This window comes from Acipenser ruthenus, chromosome 8 (genome assembly GCF_902713425.1).
Source record: "Acipenser ruthenus chromosome 8, fAciRut3.2 maternal haplotype, whole genome shotgun sequence".
NCBI classification, from domain to species: domain Eukaryota; kingdom Metazoa; phylum Chordata; class Actinopteri; order Acipenseriformes; family Acipenseridae; genus Acipenser; species Acipenser ruthenus.
The window spans coordinates 730,599-754,242 of NC_081196.1; the positions used below are offsets into that span (position 1 = coordinate 730,599).

Genomic DNA, 23,644 nt, shown 5'->3' on the forward strand with positions numbered 1-23,644 from the left:
TTGAAATGTGGAGTCGCGTTGCTTTTTCTAAAATCAACACTCCGCTCCACAGAGTCCTGCGTTTGAAATGTGGAGTCGCGTTGCTTTTTCTAAAATCAACACTCCTCTCCACAGAGTCCTGCGTTTGAAATGTGGAGTCGCGTTGCTTTTTCTAAAATCAACGCTCCGCTCCACAGAGTCCTGCGTTTGAAATGTGGAGTCGCGTTGCTTTTTCTAAAATCAACACTCCTCTCCACAGAGTCCTGCGTTTGAAATGTGGAGTCGCGTTGCTTTTTCTAAAATCAACACTCCGCTCCACAGAGTCCTGCGTTTGAAATGTGGAGTCGCGTTGCTTTTTCTAAAATCAACACTCCGCTCCACAGAGTCCTGCGTTTGAAATGTGGAGTCGCGTTGCTTTTTCTTCCTGGTACCTGCTCACTTTTTGTGCAGTGTGCAGCGGTATTCACTGCAAGGGTCTAACTGAACAAGACCATGTGACCTACAGCACAGGAAGTCATGAGGTGGCAGAAAGAAACTATTTACACTATAGAAACTATTTATGTATACACTGTGTATGTGTGTGTATAAATTATTTATATATACACTGTATGTGTGTGTGTGTGTGTGTGTGTATATATATATATAGTACTTTAGAAATATCTTTCTTGTTTTTCATCACAGACAAGGGTAGCACAGCCTTGATCCCTTATGAATGTTTCCCATTATATTTTTGCAGGTTTCCCCTGCATGCTTTTTTCCCATGGTTATACAATGCATTTATCACAGTGTACCCTGGTTTGCCGTGCTTATTAATATGCTTTACCATAGCTATACAATGCATTTATCACAGTGTATCCTGGTTTCTTTATTAATATGCTTTTCCATAGCTATACAATGTATTTATCACAGTGTACCCTGGTTTGTCATGGTTATTAATATGCTTTTCCATAGCTATACAATGCATTTATCACAGTGTACCCTGGTTTGTCATGGTTATTAATATGCTTTATCATAGCTATACAATGCATTTATCACAGTGTATCCTGGTTTGCCATGCTTATTAATAGGCTTTACAGTACCTCGCTATTCTTTGCAATGCTTGCCTATGTCTTACCATGCTTCCACTATGCTTTATCACACTTTGCTATGCTTTTCCTATGGCAAGCTCTTATAAGGGAGAGCACAGCTGCTGTGTTCTAGAGGTTTATAGCAGTGCCATGGCTGCCGTCTCCTCTGAGACGCGTCTCAGTGGATCTGTGGAAAGCGCTCTGACGCTAGTAACCCTAATGAGCTGCCAGGGAAGAATAGGGGTTTATTACAGCATCAACAGTGTTGAGAGAATATGTTTCAAATCACTGCACTTTGACACAGGTTCAGATCGTCTACAATATATTGGGTCAGCTTGATGTTGACAGGTCTAATGATGTAATCTGAACAGCATTCTTAGGACTGCGTTCCTGTAAGCAGTTCTAAAAGCAGGCTGAGTGCCTGGCTGAATATCCAGCCCTGTACTGTAGGACACACAGTGCTGCTCACCTGTCTGCACACTCACAGTTAATGCAGGGACTTCACATTCCAGCTGCGCTGCAGTTATAATGCAGATACAATGCATTGATTGTTTGAGTGGTGACTCATGACTTTATTATTTCAGATCATTTTTTTGGGATGTGCCACGGTGCAATTATAGTCACCATGTATTCTAATATATACAGTAACTTATCACTTATACAGAATAGAATACATTGTTTACCAATTCTGGTATAGAGAATGATCTACATTAAAATTAATGTAATCCACCAATGTTGGCCAATGTGATTGAAGTTTGACATTGCTAGCGAACCCTCGATGGAAAGAATGAAAATAAATAATTGCCCCAGGCTGCTGTTGTTGCAGTGTGGAGAACAAGCTCTCCGCTGGTTGCTGTGGGAACTGTCAGACTGATTCTCAGCTGGGGAAATCCAGTCCTCTCCTGAAACAAGGGCTCAGCTTTCACAGGAAACATTGTCTTCATGTTACGCTTGCTTACAAAAGAACTGCAGTGCAAAGAAAGTCACGTGATCAGCAATCATTTCTACCTGCAGATCAATGCATAACATAACTATGGGAGAAGCAAAGAAAGTCACGTGATCAGCAATCATTTCTACCTGCAGATCGACTCATAGTACAACTATGGGAGAAACAAAGAAAGTCACGTGATCAGCAATCATTTCTACCTGCAGATCAATGCATAACACAACTATGGGAGAAGCAAAGAAAGTCACGTGATCAGCAATCATTTCTACCTGCAGATCGACTCATAGTACAACTATGGGAGAAGCATGATGGGAAAACTACAAACATAGCGTGCAGAAATACCATGGTGAACTCTGATAAGGGATCCAGTGAGAAACCAGTGAGATGTGTTCCAATTCCCAGCAGTGTTAAAAAAAACACACGAGTAAAAAGAGAAAATATTTGGCGTTGGAATCCCTGTGTTCATACGATGTTAATATGATGTGAAGCTCCTTTCTCACTTAGATTTTATGAAATATTTTTTTGATGGTCACCAAGCTAACCAGATTATTGTTATTATTGTTATTATATTTTTTTAGAAAGTAATTAACAAACTGAAAAACATTCAATCTTCGGTTTCTAATTGAGGGAGATGTTTTTCAGACCAAGATCGCAAATGAAACCTACAAACGGTCACGTGAATTACCTGGAGAATAACTGATCGTTTTATTTAATTAACTATGTACTTACTGGCTGTGTTTGCACCTGCACAGAATGTACTTTATTTAGCTTTACTTTAGCGTGTGTGTGTGCGTGTGTGTGTGTATGTGTGTGTGTGTGTGTGTGTGTGTGTCAGTGTGTGTGGTGTGTGTGTGTGTCAGAGTGTCTGTGTGTGCGTGCCTTCCTGCTCGATATCACAAACATCACTCCCCTCTCAATCCTCTAAAGACATCATTTTCTACAGCAGTTATATGTATTACTATATACAGTAAATGAGTCTTTATTAACAAGCTCACAGGGTGTGTAATATGTACTGTACTCATTCAGCCCTGCCATGCGTTCACTTCATTAGTAACGCTGGGACCATTTCAACAGAATAAACCTCTCTGCTGCGCTGTAATAGTAACACTGTTCTGCAGAAAGCATGCTTTCAAAGAGCCATCGATGACTGCACTCTGGGGACCGTGTATCGCAATACCCTAGATGAGAAGCTCTGGAACACTCTGGAAGATTCTGGTGTTCCAAGCCTAGCTGGTGGATTCTGATGTTCCAATTAAACAGAGTCTCGTGTTCCAAGCCTAGCTACATAACAATGCAACCAAAAACTGAACCCAGTAACCATTATTGCAGCCCCCTAAAAAACACAAGTACAGGCCAAGGGGTTCAGAGAATAACTAGTGAGGGGACATCTACCACGATGCAGCCCAGCATTAGTAGATACATCATTAGTAATAAGACTGTGACATACGTTTTTACAGCTTAACAGCATCATCTAATATATTAAGATGTATGTTTGTTTAACTAAACTTGAGTTATATCATTATACAGCCCCAAATCATTGCACACACACACACTAACGCACACACACATACACACACACACACACGCATGCACACACGCACACACACACTGACACACACACGCACACACACACTGACACACACACACACACGGACACAGAGAGCTCTTGGTGAAAGAGTGGTGAGGCTGCATGCATGCGTGCAGCAGGTGTGTGTGAGGAGGGCAGGATCACGCAGCTCTGGGATTGCAGGGGTGGAATTCCCAGAGGACCCTGCCGTGTGAAGCCGCTGCACCTCAGTGATCTGGAAGGGAAAGGGAACGGGAGGACAGACTGGGATCTGATCAGAGTGCCAAGCAAGACCAGAGCTGCTACAGTGCCCAAAAGCACCATGAGCTGGATATCCAGGGTGGCGCTGATTCTGCTGTTTTCTGGAGAGACCAGGGGCCACAGCACCTTGTTTACAGGTAAGTAAAGCTCTTGTGAGCAGCATCCTCTTCTCAATGCATTCACATGAAACACTATACAACAATTCAGCAATCAAGACATCCTGCGACACCAAGAAGAATACAGACAAGCTGCCATTCAAACCCATTGGAAAGACTCACGCCTGTATAAACTGAAGTCTCATTTCAGCATTGATCACACTCTTCTATTTATTATTACAAATATGCAAGGACAATGAAGACAGAATATGAAAGTACTATTACAATAATGGATTACTATCGTGTTGTGGTAATGCATGTCTCCATAGATACGATGAGTTTATAATAATGCCCATGAAACCTAAATCTGTTCATAACAGGGCTGTGTATCTATTTTACACTGTGTTTGTTTATTTGAAGTTTCCTCTCTGTGTATCTATTTTACACTGTGTTTGTTTATTTGAAGTTTCCTCTCTGTGTATCTATTTTACACTGTGTTTGTTTATTTGAAGTTTCCTCTCTGTGTATCTATTTTACACTGTGTTTGTTTATTTGAAGTTTCCTCTCTGTGTATCTATTTTACACTGTGTTTGTTTATTTGAAGTTTCCTCTCTGTGTATCTATTTTACACTGTGTTTGTTTATTTGAAGTTTCCTCTCTGTGTATCTATTTTACACTGTGTTTGTTTATTTGAAGTTTCCTCTCTGTGTATCTATTTTACACTGTGTTTGTTTATTTGAAGTTTCCTTTCTGTGTATCTATTTTACACTGTGTTTGTTTATTTGAAGTTTCCTCTCTGTGTATCTATTTTACACTGTGTTTGTTTATTTGAAGTTTCCTCTCTGTGTATCTATTTTACACTGTGTTTGTTTATTTGAAGTTTCCTCTCTGTGTATCTATTTTACACTGTGTTTGTTTATTTGAAGTTTCCTCTCTGTGTATCTATTTTACACTGTGTTTGTTTATTTGAAGTTTCCTCTCTGTGTATCTATTTTACACTGTGTTTGTTTATTTGAAGTTTCCTCTCTGTGTATCTATTTTACACTGCGTTTGTTTATTTGAAGTTTCCTCTCTGTGTATCTATTTTACACTGTGTTTGTTTATTTGAAGTTTCCTCTCTGTGTATCTATTTTACACTGTGTTTGTTTATTTGAAGTTTCCTCTCTGTGTATCTATTTTACACTGTGTTTGTTTATTTGAAGTTTCCTCTCTGTGTATCTATTTTACACTGTGTTTGTTTATTTGAAGTTTCCTCTCTGTGTATCTATTTTACACTGTGTTTGTTTATTTGAAGTTTCCTCTCTGTGTATCTATTTTACACTGTGTTTGTTTATTTGAAGTTTCCTCTCTGTGTATCTATTTTACACTGTGTTTGTTTATTTGAAGTTTCCTCTCTGTGTATCTATTTTACACTGTGTTTGTTTATTTGAAGTTTCCTCTCTGTGTATCTATTTTACACTGTGTTTGTTTATTTGAAGTTTCCTCTCTGTGTATCTGTTTTACACTGTGTTTGTTTATTTGAAGTTTCCTCTCTGTGTATCTATTTTACACTGTGTTTGTTTATTTGAAGTTTCCTCTCTGTGTATCTATTTTACACTGTGTTTGTTTATTTGAAGTTGAGGGAGGAGAGGGGAGGAGAGCTGGAGGGAGGGGAGATGGAGGGAGGAGAGGGGAGGAGAGGTGAAGGGAGGCAGGGAGGGGAGATGGAGGGAGGAAAGGGTAGGAGAGATGGAGGGAGGGGAGATGAAGGGAGAGAGGGAGGGGAGATGGAGGTTGGAGAGGGGAGGAGAGAGGGAGGGAGAGGAGATGGAGGGAGGGGAGGGGAGGCGAGATGGAGGGAGGGGAGGGTTGGTATAATATATTGGTCAGATATCACTACTTTTTGTGCTGTTGTTATTGTTACATACAGCAGTGTGCACAGGTATTTGAACATATCATGTATATCCTTTATATACCTCCCTGCATGAAAACCCACTGATATCCTTTATATACCTCCCTGCATGAAAACCCATTGATATCCTTTATATACCTCCCTGCATGAAAACCCATTGATATCCTTTATATACCTCCCTGCATGAAAACCCATTGATATCCTTTATATACCTCCCTGCATGAAAACCCATTGATATCCTTTATATACCTCCCTGCATGAAAACCCATTGATATCCTTTATATACCTCCCTGCATGAAAACCCATTGATATCCTTTATATACCTCCCTGCATGAAAACCCATTGATATCCTTTATATACCTCCCTGCATGAAAATCTCAGTGTGCGAGAATTTCAGTTTCAACAGTGATCTAGAAACATGTCTGTGTGTTTCAGGATATGATCTTTCTTTAACTGGCTATCATCTGTGCCCCCAAACCGTGACAAAGACTGTATCCAAGGTGGTGGCCCATCAGACCACCCACACCGAGAGGTCGTCCTGCGGGGGCTGGCTACCTTGGAAGAACTGTCTGAAGACTCACTATAAAACAGCATACCGCATCGTGGAGACCAAGATCATCAAGCACAGCCCTGGCTGCTGCGATGGGTACGAGCAGGTCGGCAGCTACTGCGCTCTGCGTGAGTATGAACGACATCGCACATCCGAACTGATCAGCACAACGGCATGATGTAAACCTGCAGTGTGCCCTTAAAAAAAACAACAAGTTCACATTGCACCAGTATTTAAAAATGATACGACATCGCACATCGGAACTGATCAGCACAACGGCATGATGTAAACATACAGTGTGCCCTTAAAAAAAACAACAAGTTCACATTGCACCAGTATTTAAAAATGATACGACATCGCACATCCGAGCTGATCAGCACAACGGCATGATGTAAACCTGCAGTGTGCCCTTAAAAAAAACAACAAGTTCACATTGCACCAGTATTTAAAAATGATACGACATCGCACATCCGAACTGATCAGCATAACGGCATGATGTAAACCTGCAGTGTGCCCGAATGCAGTGCAATAGTAAAAAAGAAATAAAAACAATATTGTCTTTGGAGAACAGTAAGGAAATAGTGTGGGTACTAGGCCAATACAAGTGTCAGCATTCATGTACAGGAATTCAATTCACTGTTTTGTTAGTTTCCCAGAAGTCCTGTGTGCAGTGGTTCAAACAGTCCAACCAAATGCTTCCCTACAGTGAGCTTCCTGCAGACAATGCTTCTTTGTGTTCTTCTTGTGTGACGCGTGTTTTGTTTTGCGCAGCTTTATCCAAGCATATTGCTTTCTGAATCTCCCATGCGTCACAAATCCCAATTCGCTGTGGAGTATGAAATAAAATCGTGTACCGGCAATACTAAAAAGAGCCACAGAGAGGCGCTGTGGGACAAGGAATGAAGTTACAGCGCTTCCTGCCTGAGACTGCGCTTTGTTTATCGTGTGCTTATAAAGTCAGTGCCAGTGAAAGAGGAGGGGCGCTGACAGTCAGCAAGGAGCGCTCCCTCCCTTACAGCCCTGGAGTCCTGACCTCAGCACCCACGCGTATCAAGCAGACTGCCCAGTGCTTCGTATTGCGAAGAAATATTGTCATGGTTTTGTAATGTGGGCTAAACTGAGAGTTAAAAGTCCCAGCCTCCTCTGCACCTCCCACATTGCTTACTCATCTGTCTTTTGTTTCACACAGCTTTAAACAGAGCAGAGGAGTTCACCTCTAAACCAGGCACCTGCCCTGAACACAAAATAGCAGTGAACAACCAGAGCTGTGAATGGGACATACACTGTCCGGGGCTGCAGAAATGCTGCAGGGTCAATGGGACGGCCCTGTGTGTGTCTCCAGTCTGCGCAGGTGAGGTATCAGGAGAGCGGCACAATTGAAATACTGGGGCTCGTTCACAGGTTGCTCAAGCATGAGTAAAACTCCCTTGGACTGTAGGAGGGGGGATTCACAAAGGCTTTTACTCCACAATGTCCCTGGCACGGTTTGAGTTGATGCATTGTGTGTGTAAAGGGAGCCTCTCATTATTTTAACAGTGGTTTGACTTCATGTGCATAAGCAGTGGGTGTTGTAATTGAAGAGCACACTACTGTATAAGAGATGCCATCTCGTGCAGTTACTGTCTCTGCTAAAACTGGGCACAATGATTTCTGTTATAATAACTGACACCCTAGACATGCTGTATTAACTTATTACAAATCACAAGAATGCTTGCCCTGTGTTCTATACGCACGATACACACAAGAGAAGATTCACTGGAACTCCTCCCTGATTGGTTCATTTCTCAAATGCGTGTTATAATAATGTTTTTCATTAACCAGAGATAAGAAAGAAAACCTCAAGACTACTCCTTATTTGTTCAAGCGTTGCAACTTCAATGGGTGTTTCTTCTCCTTTCAGAAAAAGAAATAGTGCTAATGTTCTAGTTCATTCCCAATGCTTTACAATGTTACACACATACAAAACATAACATTCAGTAACATCCTCTGACAAATCATCCAGAACAAGACAAACAGAAGGACCACCCAACAATGGACTGCCCTGATAAAAGCTGCTCAATGCACATACTTAACAATAGAGGCATTCATCGCTCATGCTTTGTATGGGTCCTCTTTTAAGCTCATTTTCACATGAGATGTATTTTTCTAAACCACTGAACTATTTGATTCCCAGTTGCAGAGGGCCGTTGGTTTTACAACGCGACGGTTACAGTGAAGATGGATTTTGCAGAACTTAATTCTCTGGACAAAGGGCTGCTGAATCACAGCAGGCTTCTGCACTCTGTGGTGAGTATCAGTCTGTCTTGTTGTTGCTTGTTGCATATCTTCTGGTTCGATTTCTAAAGCCTTTGGTTTAAAAAGCCTTTGACTTACAATTGTAACAATTGTAAGTCACCCTGGGTAAGGGTGTCTACTAAGAAATAAATAATAATAATAATAATAATAAATGAATTAATAACAGATAACACTTTCCATTAAGTGTCTCTAATTACTGTGTATTTACATAGTAGTTACTTAGAAAATACATGTGTACTTACACACAGTTACAATGTTATTATTTTGCATGATATATGATATATGTAACCCTATCCCTATCTCTAACCCCTAACCCTAACCCCTAACCCCTAACCCCTAACTCTAACCCTAACCCTTTTCTGATACAATTGTGTACTTACATATATTGTGCAAAAACATTTACACATTAAGTTCATTCTAACTATGTGTAATAACATTGGAATTATGTGTACGTGCACAATTATTTACTATGTAACTACTATGTAAATACACAGTAATTAGAGACACTTCAAGTGTTACCTAATAATGCAAGGCAGGGAACAATCCGCATGTCATATAAACTATTGAAGAAAGCCCTGTGAGTGTACATGTCTCAGTATAGCTTGACTAAAGCAAGGGGGTGATTCTGTGACGAGGGAGGGTCTCTGTTTGTTTGTAAAGATCACTGGTGCGCTGGGTTCTCTGGACTCCTCAGTGTATTATATTCAATCCTACCGTGCGGGAAACTTCAAGACAGCTTCCCAGCTCCTCATTAGAACGAGCAGCCGAGTCTCACAGGAAAACATCTCTTCTGAACTGGAGCTCATTGTGAGGAACATTGAGGAGGTCTGCCACGTGGAGGTTCAAGGTGAGTGGGCAGTTTCATCTTCTTTCATCAGTACAAATAGAAACATCTCTTCTGAACTGGAGCTCATTGTGAGGAACATTGAGGAGGTCTGCCACGTGGAAGTTCAAGGTGAGTGGGCAGTTTCATCTTCTTTCATCAGTACAAATGGAAACATCTTTTTGACCGGCTCATTGTTTCCTGATTTATCGTTGTCCTAGATGTGGACGGATGCTCGCTTTGCTTCAGCGCGGAGGGATCCTATGATTGTGCGTGCGGTCCTGGATTTATTAATACGACCCTTGACAGAAATGGCAGAGGGTGCACAGGTAAGACCATGGGCCAGCGCAGAGTAAGGACAACTGCAAGCGTGTCTTTACAATGCTACATAAAGTGTCTCCTATGGCACATCTGTCATAGCATAAACTGTACTGCAGGGTTGTCCAATGACGGTCCTGGAGGGCCATTCCACTCCAGGTTTAACAGGTAAAATTAGATAATGAATGACTTCAGAGTCATTCATTAAACCATTTAGAACAGGGTTGGAACAAAGACCAGGAGTGGAACAGCCCCCAGGAGTGTGATTGGCCATCCCTGTTGGTGTATGACTGGTGATGCCGCCCTGGTTGCATCCTGAAGATTTTATACATTTGTATGATCTCATTACAATTGCTGCGACACCATGCTTTACTGGCCTCTTGTGTGAGGCAATATTATTAATTCAAGGGATGTTGACTTTGCAGCATGTAAAAGCATTAGACCAGTGGGGTTAATGTCTTGGTAGCAGCAAACCCTGGTCCTGGGGAGCCCCTGTGTCTTCTGGCTTTTATTCCAACTGAGCGCTCAATTACTTAACTAGACCCCTAATTGAACTAAGAATTTGCTTAATTCAACTTTTCTAATTGTTCTCAGCTCATAAAAAGTTGCAGCGTTCAACTTCTAACATGTTATCGCTAACTTGAAATGTGCAAGCTTGCTTGATCTGCCGTTGTTTTTCCAGCTGATCTGAATACAGGGACTGTGAGTTCAAACAGCAGCACACTGCAGGAGAATACCACTGCTCCGTCTTCATGGACACAAAGAAATGCCACAGGACTTCCAGATTTCACCGCGGTGACAGAAAGCAGCACCACGGACGAGGCTCGGAACAGCAACGCCACGCATCCGCCTCCCACCAGAGCCGTGGAACCGTTCAGCAACACGACAGCGGTGCCACCGGCCACTTCAACCATCCCGACCCAGAGGCAAAGCAGCGTGGCAGCTGATCTTACTGCCACTGCTGCCACTTCACAGCTGAACAGCACAGTCTACACTCACAGCATTGCAGAGGAGGGGATCACAAGCGCACAGCAACCCGTTAGCTGCGCACTAGGTGGCGCTCTTTGCAGTGCGTTATCAACCATCAGCACCACCCCTGGAGACTGGATGCTAAATTCTACAGCTACTCCCAACCCCACAGTTGCAACCAGCCCCCACCTGATGCAATCCACAGCCACTGGTTTTGACTCTACGAATTCCACATTTTTAAATGTTACTAAAGTTTCCACGGATTCCCCTCATACGAACCCATCCTGGACAACGACTGCTCTCCCAGCCACGACCAGCAGCCCAGATCTCTCCATGTGGTCCTCTGCCATTCCTCTCCCGCTGGCAACGACTGCTGCTTGCTGTAAGTCCCTTTTGTTATCAGTAGGGGTGTAACAGAGTGCTAGTGTCACGATACGATGTGCATGTCACGATAAGGTATGCATCATGAAACATGGTCCTGATAGTCCTTGTGCATAAGATCCAATGATCGTTTAATGATAGACCATTTTCATAAAAGACAAAAATGTAATGAGTTTGGGAGAGTCATGCCAATTACAAAACACACTTATTCTTCACTACAATATGCTATGTTGTGGTTTTGTTCTTGTACCTGATATAATCGATACACACCTGTTATGGCACAATATATATATATATATATATATATATATATATATATATATATATATATATATATATATAATGTAAAGAAAGGGTCACGATTAATCGATACACTCTTAATTATCAATTACTTTCCCATTTAATAATAAGTTAGGGTTGTTCACACACAGTAAACCATACAAGGCACAATTAACAAAGCTGTAACTTCAGAGGGGAATACAAACCTGTAACTCTATGTGTGTGTGTTGCTTTGTATTTGTTTATCTTTCCTGCAACTGCAGATCCTTCTCCAGTGAAAAACCTGGTGGTTGTCAACGTCACCAGTTTGGGTTTCTATGTCAGCTGGTCGGTGGATGATTCCCCCTTTAATCCCAGCTTCGAGGTGAAGTTGCTGCAGGGCGCAGTGCAGCTGGAATCAGCTGAGACCAGGGAGCCGGGCTGGGCAGTGGCAGGGCTGGAGGCGGGGCAGCTGTACACTGTGTGGGTTACAGTCAAACTCTGTGGAAGCGAAAGTGTGGCCAAACAGGAGGTCAGAACCGGTAAGAAGGGTTTTTGGGAACCATATACTAAGGGGTGTGCGGAAAGAGAAACAAAACACCATTACTATTCTAAAACGAATAAGAAACAACTCAAGACTACTCACCAGTTAAAAGTCTCACTTGTTTCCCAATGCCTGCCTTCCACAGCTGCTGAAGTGCTGGAAGGAACAGCAAGGATAACAAACCTGCAGTTTAATGAGGCCTTGAGCAACAGCAGCAGTGAGGAGTACCTGAATCTTACACAGGAGTTCCAGATGGAGGTAGGGCTGCATCCAGAAATGAGTATCTGAATCTTACACAGGAGATCCAGATGGAGGTAGGGCTGCATCCAGAAATGAGTATCTGAATCTTACACAGGAGATCCAGATGGAGGTAGGGCTGCTTCCAGCAGTGTAGAGATCTTAGAACAATACTGTACCTCGCCCCATACACAACCCTTATAAAACTTTACCACTGTGTTTTTGCAAGGTGTTTTTGCAGTTTTCCCATGCTTTTCCCATTGTTATGCTATGCATTTACCATAGTTTACCCTGGCTTGCCATGTTTATCAATATGCTTTACCATGCCTCACTGTTCTCTACAATGCTTGCCTATGCTTTACCATGCTTTCACTGTGCTTTATTACACTTTGCTGTGCTTTTACTGTGGAGAAGAAGAAGCAGTGCTCAATGCCAGTTTGGTGATCTGTAGTTGTGCTGACGACAGTGAAGCTGAGCGTGTGTGTGTGTTTGTGTGTGTGTGTGTGTGTGTGTGTGTGTGTGTGTGTGTGTGTGTGTGTGTGTGTGTGTGTGTGTGTGTGTATAGTGAATCGGTGGCATGCTCACAGCAGTCCACGCTTTGCAATGCAAGCTGAAGTTTGTGTTCTTCAACAGATCCGGAAATCCTTGCCCGAGGACACCCTCGCCCTGCTGAGCTCTGGAGAGGTGAGGCTTGTGATCACCAGTGTGAGCAGCGGCAGTGTGAAGGTGCACTTCCTGCTCGTGTTCACTGCAGCCCTGCATGACAGGATCGAGTCCTTGTCCTCGGCTCTGCTCACATCGCTGCAGAACAGCTCCAGTTACATTGTCGACAGCAGCAGCACAAGCATAGTGGGTAAGGTCCTTTTCTTTAAAAATAATGTTGTGGAAGGCAACTTCAAGTCCACTAATTCCCTTAGAAGTAGTTTTAAAATTGCATGAAAGTTTCCTTGCATTTCACGGCCCCCAAGTCTGCCCGCTGAAGGAGCCGCTCCGGGGGGAGACCCTTTGTTCAGACAGGAAGTGAACCGCAGGAAGTGATATAGTAACAGGAAGAAAGAATAGTCAGTATTATGAAGCTACAGCGTGTGGCTGTACAACAGACCACCCAAGTGACCCGCAAATTGACATTAAAACCAGCAGACCCGCGACAGGCATTGTCCACCCCTACAAAATCAAACGCACGTGTGAGATCAGTGTTTGGGTGATGTAAATAACTGAAGTGTGGCATTATCGACATATGATTGGATTCACACTCCATTCATTGATGGGCTCTTAATTCAAGCTGTAAATTCTACCATTTTAAATTACCAATGCATTATTTATTGTATTGATTCGAAATGTAATTTTAATTAAGAAAGGGGGACACGGCTTCCATAATTGAAAGTGATTCTTTCACATCCACAGATTTTGATGAGTGCTCCGCTGGGGAGGATGACTGCTCTCCTCACGCCTCCTGTGTCAACACATGGGGATCGTACAATTGCTGCTGCAGAGACACCTTCAGAGACATAAACCCATCGCGACCGGGGCGGAGCTGCCACGGTAAAGGGCTCCCTGTTGTTTACTGGCTCTTTATCATTTGATGACGGCTGCACTCATTCGGAGTTCTTGTTTCATGAACTCAGACACTTTGTTAAAATGCCTCGTGTGTGTTCAAGGTGCTTCTGCACTGTAGTTCCCAGGCAGAGACATGCAGTATATGACATATAATACCACTGGCTAGTTAGCATGTAATCAACCTTACACTCTATAGCCACCAGTACAAAAAGGAAACCACCCATTTTACACACACACATTTAAGTAACTGCACTAAGAAACATGATTGCCAACATCATAACAACGGTAAAGTAAAAACAAAACAAAAAATCCAATGTGAACTCCTTACTCTTCAATTTAATAAGTAACCGTGTAGGTGACAGGGAAAATACACGCCTGCCTTTTGTATAGGCTCTGTCTGCCAGAACACGATTGGAGGATACAGACCCCAGGAACCCAGGCAGGCACTGTGCAGGGAAAGCATTGTTACTGACCAGTGCAAAAGGTTACGTTAACATATTGAATGTCATCCCTCTTTGTAGTGTTCCCATATACTTAACGAAAAACTGACCAAATAGAAAAAAGTGACATTTCAAAATCTAGCATGAAATACAGTACTGTTGTGGCTTCTGGTAGACTTTTGCGATATCATTTTCTAGTTGCTTTGATTACATGAGCAATAAAATATCAAAATGATCTTCATACAGTTTTTTTTTAAATTTTTATTTTAAATGATGTCTCAATATTAAAATTCTGGGTGCTGCAAAACGTGTGTAGTCTGATTGCAGCAAGAGCACTGGGGTGAATTGGACAAGCAAAGAGACACAGGGCTTTCAACAAAGAGAGTGGAAACGATTATAGTGCTAACAAGAGGTACAATATACGTGGATCGCTGTAAAACCGTGTCATGCGCAGAGCACAGCAGACTGGCAGAGAGACGCTCTTCTCGCACGAATCACGTCATTTGAATACTGGAAATATTTCACGCGTCTCTCTATGTGCCGTAGCGGCTTTGTGTTTGACTCACAAATGAATGGAAATTCTATCTGGGAAATGCCGTGTGCAGCACATGTTATAAATAATTATAACTTTTTACAGCTCAGAAACTATAAACGACAGCTATGCAAATGCTTCTTTTCTACAACTCATTTGGCTAAATGTAGTTTATGTTTTGTCGTGCAACAATCACCCAGGTCAGCCTTGGATTTGCTGTTTTTTTTCCAGATATAGATGAATGTGAAAGTGGCAACACCACCTGCCACATGAACGCAGCATGCCAGAACACGATTGGAGGATACAGCTGCTCATGTCACAATGGGTTCAGTGACACAGACCCCAGGAACCCAGGCAGGCACTGTGCAGGTAACAGTGATCATTGTTGCACAGACTCTGTCACTGTAATGCAGGTACATGACCTGTTCTGGTGAAGCACTGCCCTGACACATACCAAGGTTGTTCTGAGGAATTCTACACTAGACAAGTGTTAAGACATTAAAATGAGCCCCACAATGGCAACTCAGACTCTAAACAAAACATCTACAGATTAGGAGTTCTCAAAACTGCCCGTGACTGCTGTTGAAAACATGCATGAATATTACTTTTAAGGGGAGGGGTCTCATGAATATCACCTTTAAAGGGGGTCGCTTGTAGATTGTACTGATCTGACCTGAGTTCGCTCCTCTGTGCGCTTTTATGCTAAATGATTCTCTTGATGTGAAAAATGTTTACTTTTCAGACATAAACGAATGTGCATCTGATAACAACACCTGCCATCCAAACTCAACGTGTCACAACTTCCCAGGAGGGTACAGCTGCGCATGTAACAGTGGATTCAGTGACACTGACCCCGGTTACCCAGGCAGACAGTGTGCAGGTAATGCATTGCTCACAGCAGACAGTGTGCAGGTAATGCATTGCTCACAGCAGACAGCGTGCAGGTAATGCATTGCTCACAGCAGACAGCGTGCAGGTAATGCATTGCTCACAGCAGACAGCGTGCAGGTAATGCATTGCTCACAGCAGACAGCGTGCAGGTAATGCATTGCTCACAGCAGACAGCGTGCAGGTAATGCATTGCTCACAGCAGACAGTGTGCAGGTAATGCATTGCTCACAGCAGACAGTGTGCAGGTAATGCATTGCTCACAGCAGACAGTGTGCAGGTAATGCATTGCTCACAGCAGACAGTGTGCAGGTAATATATTGCTCACAGCAGACAGTGTGTAGGTAATATATTGCTCACAGCAGACAGTGTGCAGGTAATGCTTTGCTCACGGGACCTTCTCAGGCACTGCAATTAGTGACCAAGCACAAGATAAACTGAATGTTTCCCAAGCCACCATTCCCTGACCAAAAGCCTAAAAGAACAACATGCACTAGACAAGCATCAGAAGTAAAGCGGGCTCCCCTTCTTGGTGTTTGTTTAACACCTCTGCTGCTATCTGTTTCTGTTTCCTCCACAGTATTGATGTCAGGGAGTACCCCAGCCCCCAGCCCCTCACTCTCCGAGACACCTGCATTGAGAGAGACCCAGGATACCCAGGGAAGCACTACAGTGATGCCTCTGTCTGAGACGCCTGCATTGAGAGAGACCCAGGACACCCAGGGAAGCACTACAGTGATCCCTCTGTCTGAGACGCCTGCATTGAGAGAGACCCAGGACACCCAGGGAAGCACTACAGTGATCCCTCTGTCTGAGACGCCTGCATTGAGAGAGACCCAGGACACCCAGGGAAGCACTACAGTGATCCCTCTAGCTGAAGCCATCACAGTGTCTTGCAGGGCTCCGCACATCACAGTCAGTGTGAAGAAAGCTTTTCTGTCCTGGAAGTCCATTGCAGAGTCCTCCCTGTACCTTGGCACAGCGGAGTGCAACGCCAGCAGCAGCAATGAGACACATGTCTGGCTCAGTGCAGTGTGGGGGAAATGTGCCACACAGTTATTACATGTAAGCCATTCCTCTTCACAAAGGATTTCACACAGTTATTACATGTCAGCCATTCCTGTAACAGTAACTACTCATTGTGTTTGTTCTTTTGTTGCAGAACACCAGTCACATGACAGTGCAGACCACACTGTTCAACACTCATGCCTCTAACATAACGCTGCTTCCAGAGACTGTCATTAAACTCCCAGTCAGATGTACATACAGCAACGATTTCCTCATTTCCACTGGGTACACCCCATCAGAGTAAGGAGCTCTGTCAAACTCTTTCTGTTCTGATTCTGTCTACCTCACAGTGTGGGGTTCAAATCACTGGCTATTGAGGGTCATACAAGCACCTTGAACACATGTGGAGTACATCGAGCTAATTAAAGAGCAGATCCTTTTAATTCTTTATTCCACTTTCCATCACCTTCTCCAAGAGATACAGCATTGTATTCAATGACAGCATTACACCCAAATCAGCACTGTTTACATGCTATTCAGGACAAAATCATTTCAATGACTAGAGTGTGTCAATATGAGGGTGTCATGTTGAAATGGAATAATAATAATAATAATACTAATAATAATAATAATAATAATAATAATAATAATAATGGTCTCAATATTTGTGTTTTAAGGATTGAAAACCTCAAGGGGGTCATTGAAGGATCTGGGAGTTTTTTGGCTACCATTCAGCTGCTCAACGGAACCGTACCCCTTCCGAAAAACTACTCCCTCTCTCCCAACGACGATGTCTTGATCGAAGTGGGAGTCAATTTGGACAGCCTGCAGGTTAAAATCATCCTTCACGAGTGCTGGGCTACCCCAAGCATCAGCTCTACTGATCCAACAACCTACATGTTTATAAGTAACAGGTACACTGGGCGAGACTGCACACTGTATATGAAGCAGCTGTAATTACAGAAAGCATGATTTATAGCAAACTTACTAAAGCACAGTGGATAATAGTGCATGATAGTGGGTAGGGCTACTTTTGCAACAAGTTGCTTGAATTGAAATGTAATGCATGTGAAACAAACTATTATTTTTATGCTCGTTTCATGTAATTTTGTTTTGTGATGGTCTCCAAAATGATCCTTTTTTAAATGAACTGTGATAGGAATGAAGCAAAGAAACATGAATGGCTGGAAGTTTGGGAAGCCGTGGCTAACGCAGTCTCCGTTTGTTCCCAGCTGTCCCGTCCCTAACACGTACACCACAGTGTTAGAGAACGGGAACTCCACCAGGGCCAGGGTCTCCCTGAGGGTCTTCTCCTTTGTGGATCAGAGTGTTATATACCTGCACTGCCGTGTGAGAGTCTGCCTGGAGTCTGCTGGCACATCCTGCAAGTCTGTGAGTTCTACAGCTATATACCTCCTGTGATCTGTACTATACAATACAGTGCACTGCCATGCACTGCAAGGATTTCAAAGCACTACACACACACACACACAAATCTAACACACACACACACACAACACACACACACAAATCTAACACACACACGCAACACGCACACACACACAAATCTAACACACACACACGCAACACACACGCACACACACACACACAAATCTAACACACACACACACACAACACACACAAATCTAACACAAACACGCAACACGCACACAACTAATACAAAATCTAATTAAACAGAAATAAAAAAGAGATACAAGTTTGATTTTACTTTTAAAATGAGACAAACCTGCAGCGCGGCTCAGACGTGTTTAGAGAGGAAGACCATGGACCCGGTTTAGAAAGTGCAGAGGTACTGTAAGTTCTTGCGCGTGTTTATTTCACCTTGCTTCTGTCTTTACAGAACTGTAACGTGCGTTCCTCTGGGTCTTCAGCACACATTGAAATAGGCCAGGCGATGTGGGGGCCGATCTATAAGTCATCTACTGGTAGGTAGATTTGAGGGAGAACGAAGCAGAACCGTCATTGTTCAGGTCAACAAGGCAGCGCCTGTTTAAAAAACAAGCACAATTGTGGTTAAGAACAATATAGTAAAGTATAGAGTTCATTTAAAAAACCTCTGTAGGGTTCATGACAGTAATATGTATATTAATGCCTTTATAGCACAGTGAATATTGAGATCATAACAATTAGCTGATAGTAAAAAAGTATCTGTCTGTCTGTCTGTCTGTCTATCTATCTATCTATCTATCTCTCTCTCTCTCTGTTTATCTATCCATCTATCTATCTGGAACTTTCTTTATTCTTCAGTATCACAATACTAACACAATACACATGGTAAATATTGCTTTAGTCATGCTCGCCTGGAAAGCAAACAAGGAGATAAAACTAACAAACACCCAAGTGGCATCCTGCTGTACAGTTCACACACCATTTTCCCAAGGAATTCTTTTATGTTAGACCTTTTGCCACTTCAGAATGGGCTGTGCACACCTTTGTCACTTCAGAATGGTCTGTGCACACCTTTGTCGCTTCAGAATGGTCTGTGTACACAGAAACTGCTCTGGGCATTTACTTTTTGCAGACCGACAATGCAGGTACAATACAACAAAGTTCTTAAACAGAATAAAGGCCAGGAGATATTCATTAGTAACCTGGAATGTTGTCTGAGTTGTCTCCAGAGCATACAGGAGGGTTTTGTGGTCGCAGCTAGCACACTGATGTATTGCAGGTTCCCAGTGATTTCGTAACCCACTCGATACCCTCACCACTCTCTGTTGAAATCAGTGTTTCTCCCTTCTTCTCTAAGTCTGTCTCCACTTCATCTCCAGTAGCGTCCCCTGGTCCTGGTTTACATGCCGAGCTCTAGCTCTGTTTCACAATGCTGTGCTTTGTTTCTCCAGATACAACCCAGAACCCTTCTAGCCCCTATAATGAGACAGGCTTCATTCTTCTGGGGGTGTTTCTGTGTGCCCTGCTGGCGGTAGTGCTCGCTGTCCTCACGTCCCTGCATAGAAAACGAGTCGGGCACTACGACTTCAGCATCAAGCCAAGACAAGAGAACTTCACCTACCAGGTTTTCGATACCTAAGCGCCTCTTCAGTCGAGCAAGCCCCTGTGTGGTGGATGTAAATATAGCTTGTGGCTCGACTGGAAAATGTAGTGATGTTTGTGAAAGTATGTGATTGATATCTGGTTCTGCATTTTGTTTGTGAGCTGCAGTTCTTAAAGGGGGGGGTCCAGAGAATTGTGAATTGTGAATGGAAGTGACTTTGCTTCCGTGTGCCTCTGTTTTATCATATGTAGTACCGATTCCTCCAGTTTAAATGTTCTTGCATGATTGGGTCGTTGCTGGATATCTGGTAGCATACTAGATTAAAAGAAAAGCTGCCACTTTGCATGCTATACTTGCAGATAGTCTGGTATATATATATATATATATATATATATATATATATATATATATATATATATGTTCTTCTTTCAATACTGCACATATGAGACCAACACAACAAAGAGGAGTATTGATGAATTGTGATGCTGTCTTTACATGATATCTCATCGCACAACAGACAGAGGTGTGCAAGATTGTTTACTGTAAAATAGTCAGTTAGTGTTCAGATCTGTTGAATAGAGCCCGTCATCTGTAAATAAAAGGTATTGAATTATAAAAGTTTCCATGTGCTGATTTATAAGAACAGACTCACTGAATAATATATCCTTTCTCTTTTAAATTGCTGTATCTCCTTTAATACAATGTACCTGGACCACAGCATCCAATAGGAGTTGTCTGGGCTATGTAGAGATGTTGCAGAACTGTCCTGTGAAGAACCACATGTTTGTGAGTTATTGTTGGTATTAAGCATGTACTCTCCTGTTAGCCTTTTCAATACACTTGTTAGTTTCTACAAAATGGAATGTTATCTATCTTCTGCAGTTGCTGTGTTTGTGCATGTGTGCTGCAATAAGCAAGAGATACTAGATTGTATAGCTACCAAACGAATAAGAACATAAGAACATAAGAAAGTTTACAAACATTCAGCCCATCTTGCTCATTTGGTTGTTAGTAGCTTATTGATCCCAGAATCTCATCAAGCAGCTTCTTGAAGGATCCCAGGATGTCAGCTTCAACAACATTACTGGGGAGTTGGTTCCAGACCCTCACAATTCTCTGTAAAAAAAGTGCCTCCTATTTTCTGTGTCAGTGCAATTAAAGGAATGTGTCAGTGCAATTAAATGATCTGCTGCTTTCACAGTAATTGTGTTTATGTCGTCGTTTTTTTCATCTTGTCGTTGTCCCAGGTATTGGAAGGGAGTTCTAGAATTGTAGGCGTGTCACGGATATGGTAATCAGTGGTGCAGTCGAGCGGGAACTCGCAGAATTAACAGGCAAGTCAAGTCACATGACTCGCATCTCGCACACAGCTGTCTGAGTCAGCCAGCAGTCCTTGTAAAGCAATGAAAAGAGCATTGGGAACAACTTCTATTAAGAACTACATCTGTAAGAATGAAAAACATGCTGACGAAGACGACAGCAAGAGACAGTGCATCGACTACGACTGAGGACACAACCGCAAACGAAGCCACCGACACACAGACACGCAAATAAAGTAAAGCATTCTGACACCATGAAGAAAAACACTTTGTGGAAATACTTGTAGAAATCAGATAAATGCATTACCTCTTATATATGTTACTGGAAGTTCAGCATACAAATGAAATGGGAGGCTGTGTGGTCCAGTGGTTAAAAAAGGGCTTGTAACCAGGACATCCCCAGTTCAAATCCCGGCTCAGCCACTGTCTAAGTTTGTGATCCTGAGCAAGTCCCTTAACCTCCTTGTGCTCTGTCTTTCAGGTGAGATGTGGTTGTAAGTGACTCTGCAGCTGATGCACAGTTCACACACCCTAGTCTCTGTAAGTCGCCTTGGATAAAGGCAGCTTCTAAATAAACAAATAATAATGAAATGGGATTTCATGTAATAATTCTTGTTTAAATCTAGATGATAGTGTTGTTCCGGTCCCTTCAGATTTAGGACTTACACCACTGATGGCAGGCAGAGATTCGAATCGAAAAGGACTTGAATCTGTCCCTTGGAGTTCAGGGATTTTGTCTCTTAGATTCAGGGAGGATACTCTTTGGTGTTCCACTGAATGGACTGGAGAAAGTCACATGTGTTTACTGTGTCGCATACGTTTTCACTTTTTCTATTTCAATGATTGCCATGTTTTTGCATAGAAGGAAAAATGGGTTCAACTTTGTGGCCATATCTTTTTGTATGGAGAAGCCCTGAATACACCGTTTTGCATTGCAAATAGACATTTGAATAAGGGCTAGCTGGTCAAACATACAGTTATGTTCCTTTCCCAACATGTCCCCAAACATGCCACATGAGGATGACATTGTAATGTGGCTGCACGTCACAAAGCACGTTCTTCAAGATAATTACATGGGGATCATGTCATTTGCTAACATAGCATCTAAGTTACCCCATCCTTAGTGAATGAATAACTGAAGGTCCACATGAATGTCTGAATGTAACCATGCATTGAAGATAATGGAAATATATAGGTAAGAAAACCAGGTATAGCGTTATATAAAAGAACACAGAATCACCTGTCAGACATAAGAAATACAAAAAGTAAATGAACCAATTCAACACTTTACACAAAATGAACACGAATGACCTACAATGTGTCGTTTTAGAAGAAGTCCAATTAGATAAAGTGCTGTACAGAAGAATAAAGACAAATCAATTGATATACTCTCAATACCATGATGCCTGTGGGGTTACATAGAAAGGAATAGTAGATTGTTACATCATTAACTATGTAGTAAATGACATCACAATCACATTAATAGATTTAAATAGAAATAAATGAGTGTCATTCCATAGCATCAAAAGCATGTAAGTACCTCCACTGTTTGTTTCAAACACACTTTCCCTACACATACCGAAACGCTGGTAAGCTGGCTGCTTTGAGATATATATATATATATATATATATATATATATATATATATATATATATATATATATATATATATAAACAAGTAGCTTTCAAACAGTGTGTGCACGTGCGTGTTAGCTTGGAGCTAACTGTTATTCAGTTAGCTCCAAGCTAACTGAATAACACAGTGCATGTCAAACACACTGCTCCCAGCTAACTGAACTATTAAAACAAACACACACACACTTAAACAGCATGATAGTCATAGGGTTGTGTGTCTCAGAGCAGGAGCACTGACACACCTCACTAGAGATACAGTATTACAATCTTGTAAATGGAGCAGCAAGCTATTTAATCATACTCAGTTTAAACTGAAGCATAACTTAGTGAGTTGGGGAAAGGAAAAAGTGTAAAAATGATTTTGTTGTAGAAGACATGAAAACAAGTTTCCTGATTAAGCATGTTATTTATAATGAATAACTATAGTAGCAGTATATAATATTATTATTTATTTATCCCAGGCAGCTTCCAGAGGCTCAGCTGTGAACGATGCAGCAACAGCCACTGTTGCAGGGTCACTAGAACAGGACCTCGGGTTCACTCCTCATGCTCAAGACAGAGCTCAAGGAGGTTCAGTGACTTGCTCAAGGTCACACAGTGAGTCAGAGGCTGAGCTGGGATTTAAAGGCAGGAACCTCCTGGGTCCAAACCTTTTCTTTAACCACCGGACCACACAGCCTCCACGGAATATAACTATGAACAGAAAATAGAAAAGTGTTGTAAAAACATTTTCAACTCTAACAAAGCAAGAAAAAAGATATTCACCGCTGGGCACTCGCATTGTAAGAAACTGGATTTAATACACTGCTTATGGCAAATGCATTTAAAATCAGATGATTTAAATGCAACGCACAAATAAAATTACTTTGGTAAAGAACGACATGAATACAAATGCATTTACCTTTGTATATGCTGCCCTTTGTGAAAGAAGCAATGCTTTAAGCTGCTTGCAAATCCATAGAAGAAGAATAAACACAAGTACAAAATAGTTCCTCTTATTAATGCATGATGTCAGAATAGTTTTTGTAAATGCGCTTTAGCGAGAGCAATCTGATTTTCAAGAAAAACACC

The 23,644-nt window shown here is 42.1% G+C and overlaps 1 protein-coding gene across 1 annotated transcript; it reads left to right on the top strand.

The window, feature by feature from the left end:
• Positions 1-3,743: 3,743 nt before the first annotated feature.
• LOC117406832 (uromodulin-like 1) lies at positions 3,744-20,006 on the top strand. The gene is made up of 19 exons (XM_059027942.1): positions 3,744-3,957; positions 6,242-6,484; positions 7,546-7,707; positions 8,530-8,642; positions 9,312-9,606; positions 9,696-9,803; positions 10,475-11,143; positions 11,685-11,942; positions 12,090-12,202; positions 12,815-13,034; positions 13,586-13,723; positions 14,942-15,079; positions 15,453-15,590; positions 16,179-16,663; positions 16,761-16,906; positions 17,284-17,520; positions 17,839-17,998; positions 18,468-18,552; positions 19,468-20,006. The coding sequence occupies exons 1-19, from the start codon at positions 3,882-3,884 to the stop codon at positions 19,653-19,655; spliced, it is 3,972 nt and encodes a 1,323-aa protein (XP_058883925.1). The 5' UTR covers positions 3,744-3,881; the 3' UTR covers positions 19,656-20,006.
• The last annotated feature ends 3,638 nt before the right edge of the window (positions 20,007-23,644 follow it).

Excerpts from the sequence above, each read along its gene's own strand:
- LOC117406832 (XM_059027942.1), top strand. The coding sequence starts at position 3,882 with ATGAGCTGGATATCCAGGGTGGCGCTGATTCTGCTGTTTTCTGGAGAG. Across the intron at positions 3,958-6,241 it reads CCACAGCACCTTGTTTACAG|GATATGATCTTTCTTTAACT; the intron begins GTAAGTAAAGCT and ends TGTGTGTTTCAG. Across the intron at positions 8,643-9,311 it reads GCAGGCTTCTGCACTCTGTG|ATCACTGGTGCGCTGGGTTC; the intron begins GTGAGTATCAGT and ends TTGTTTGTAAAG.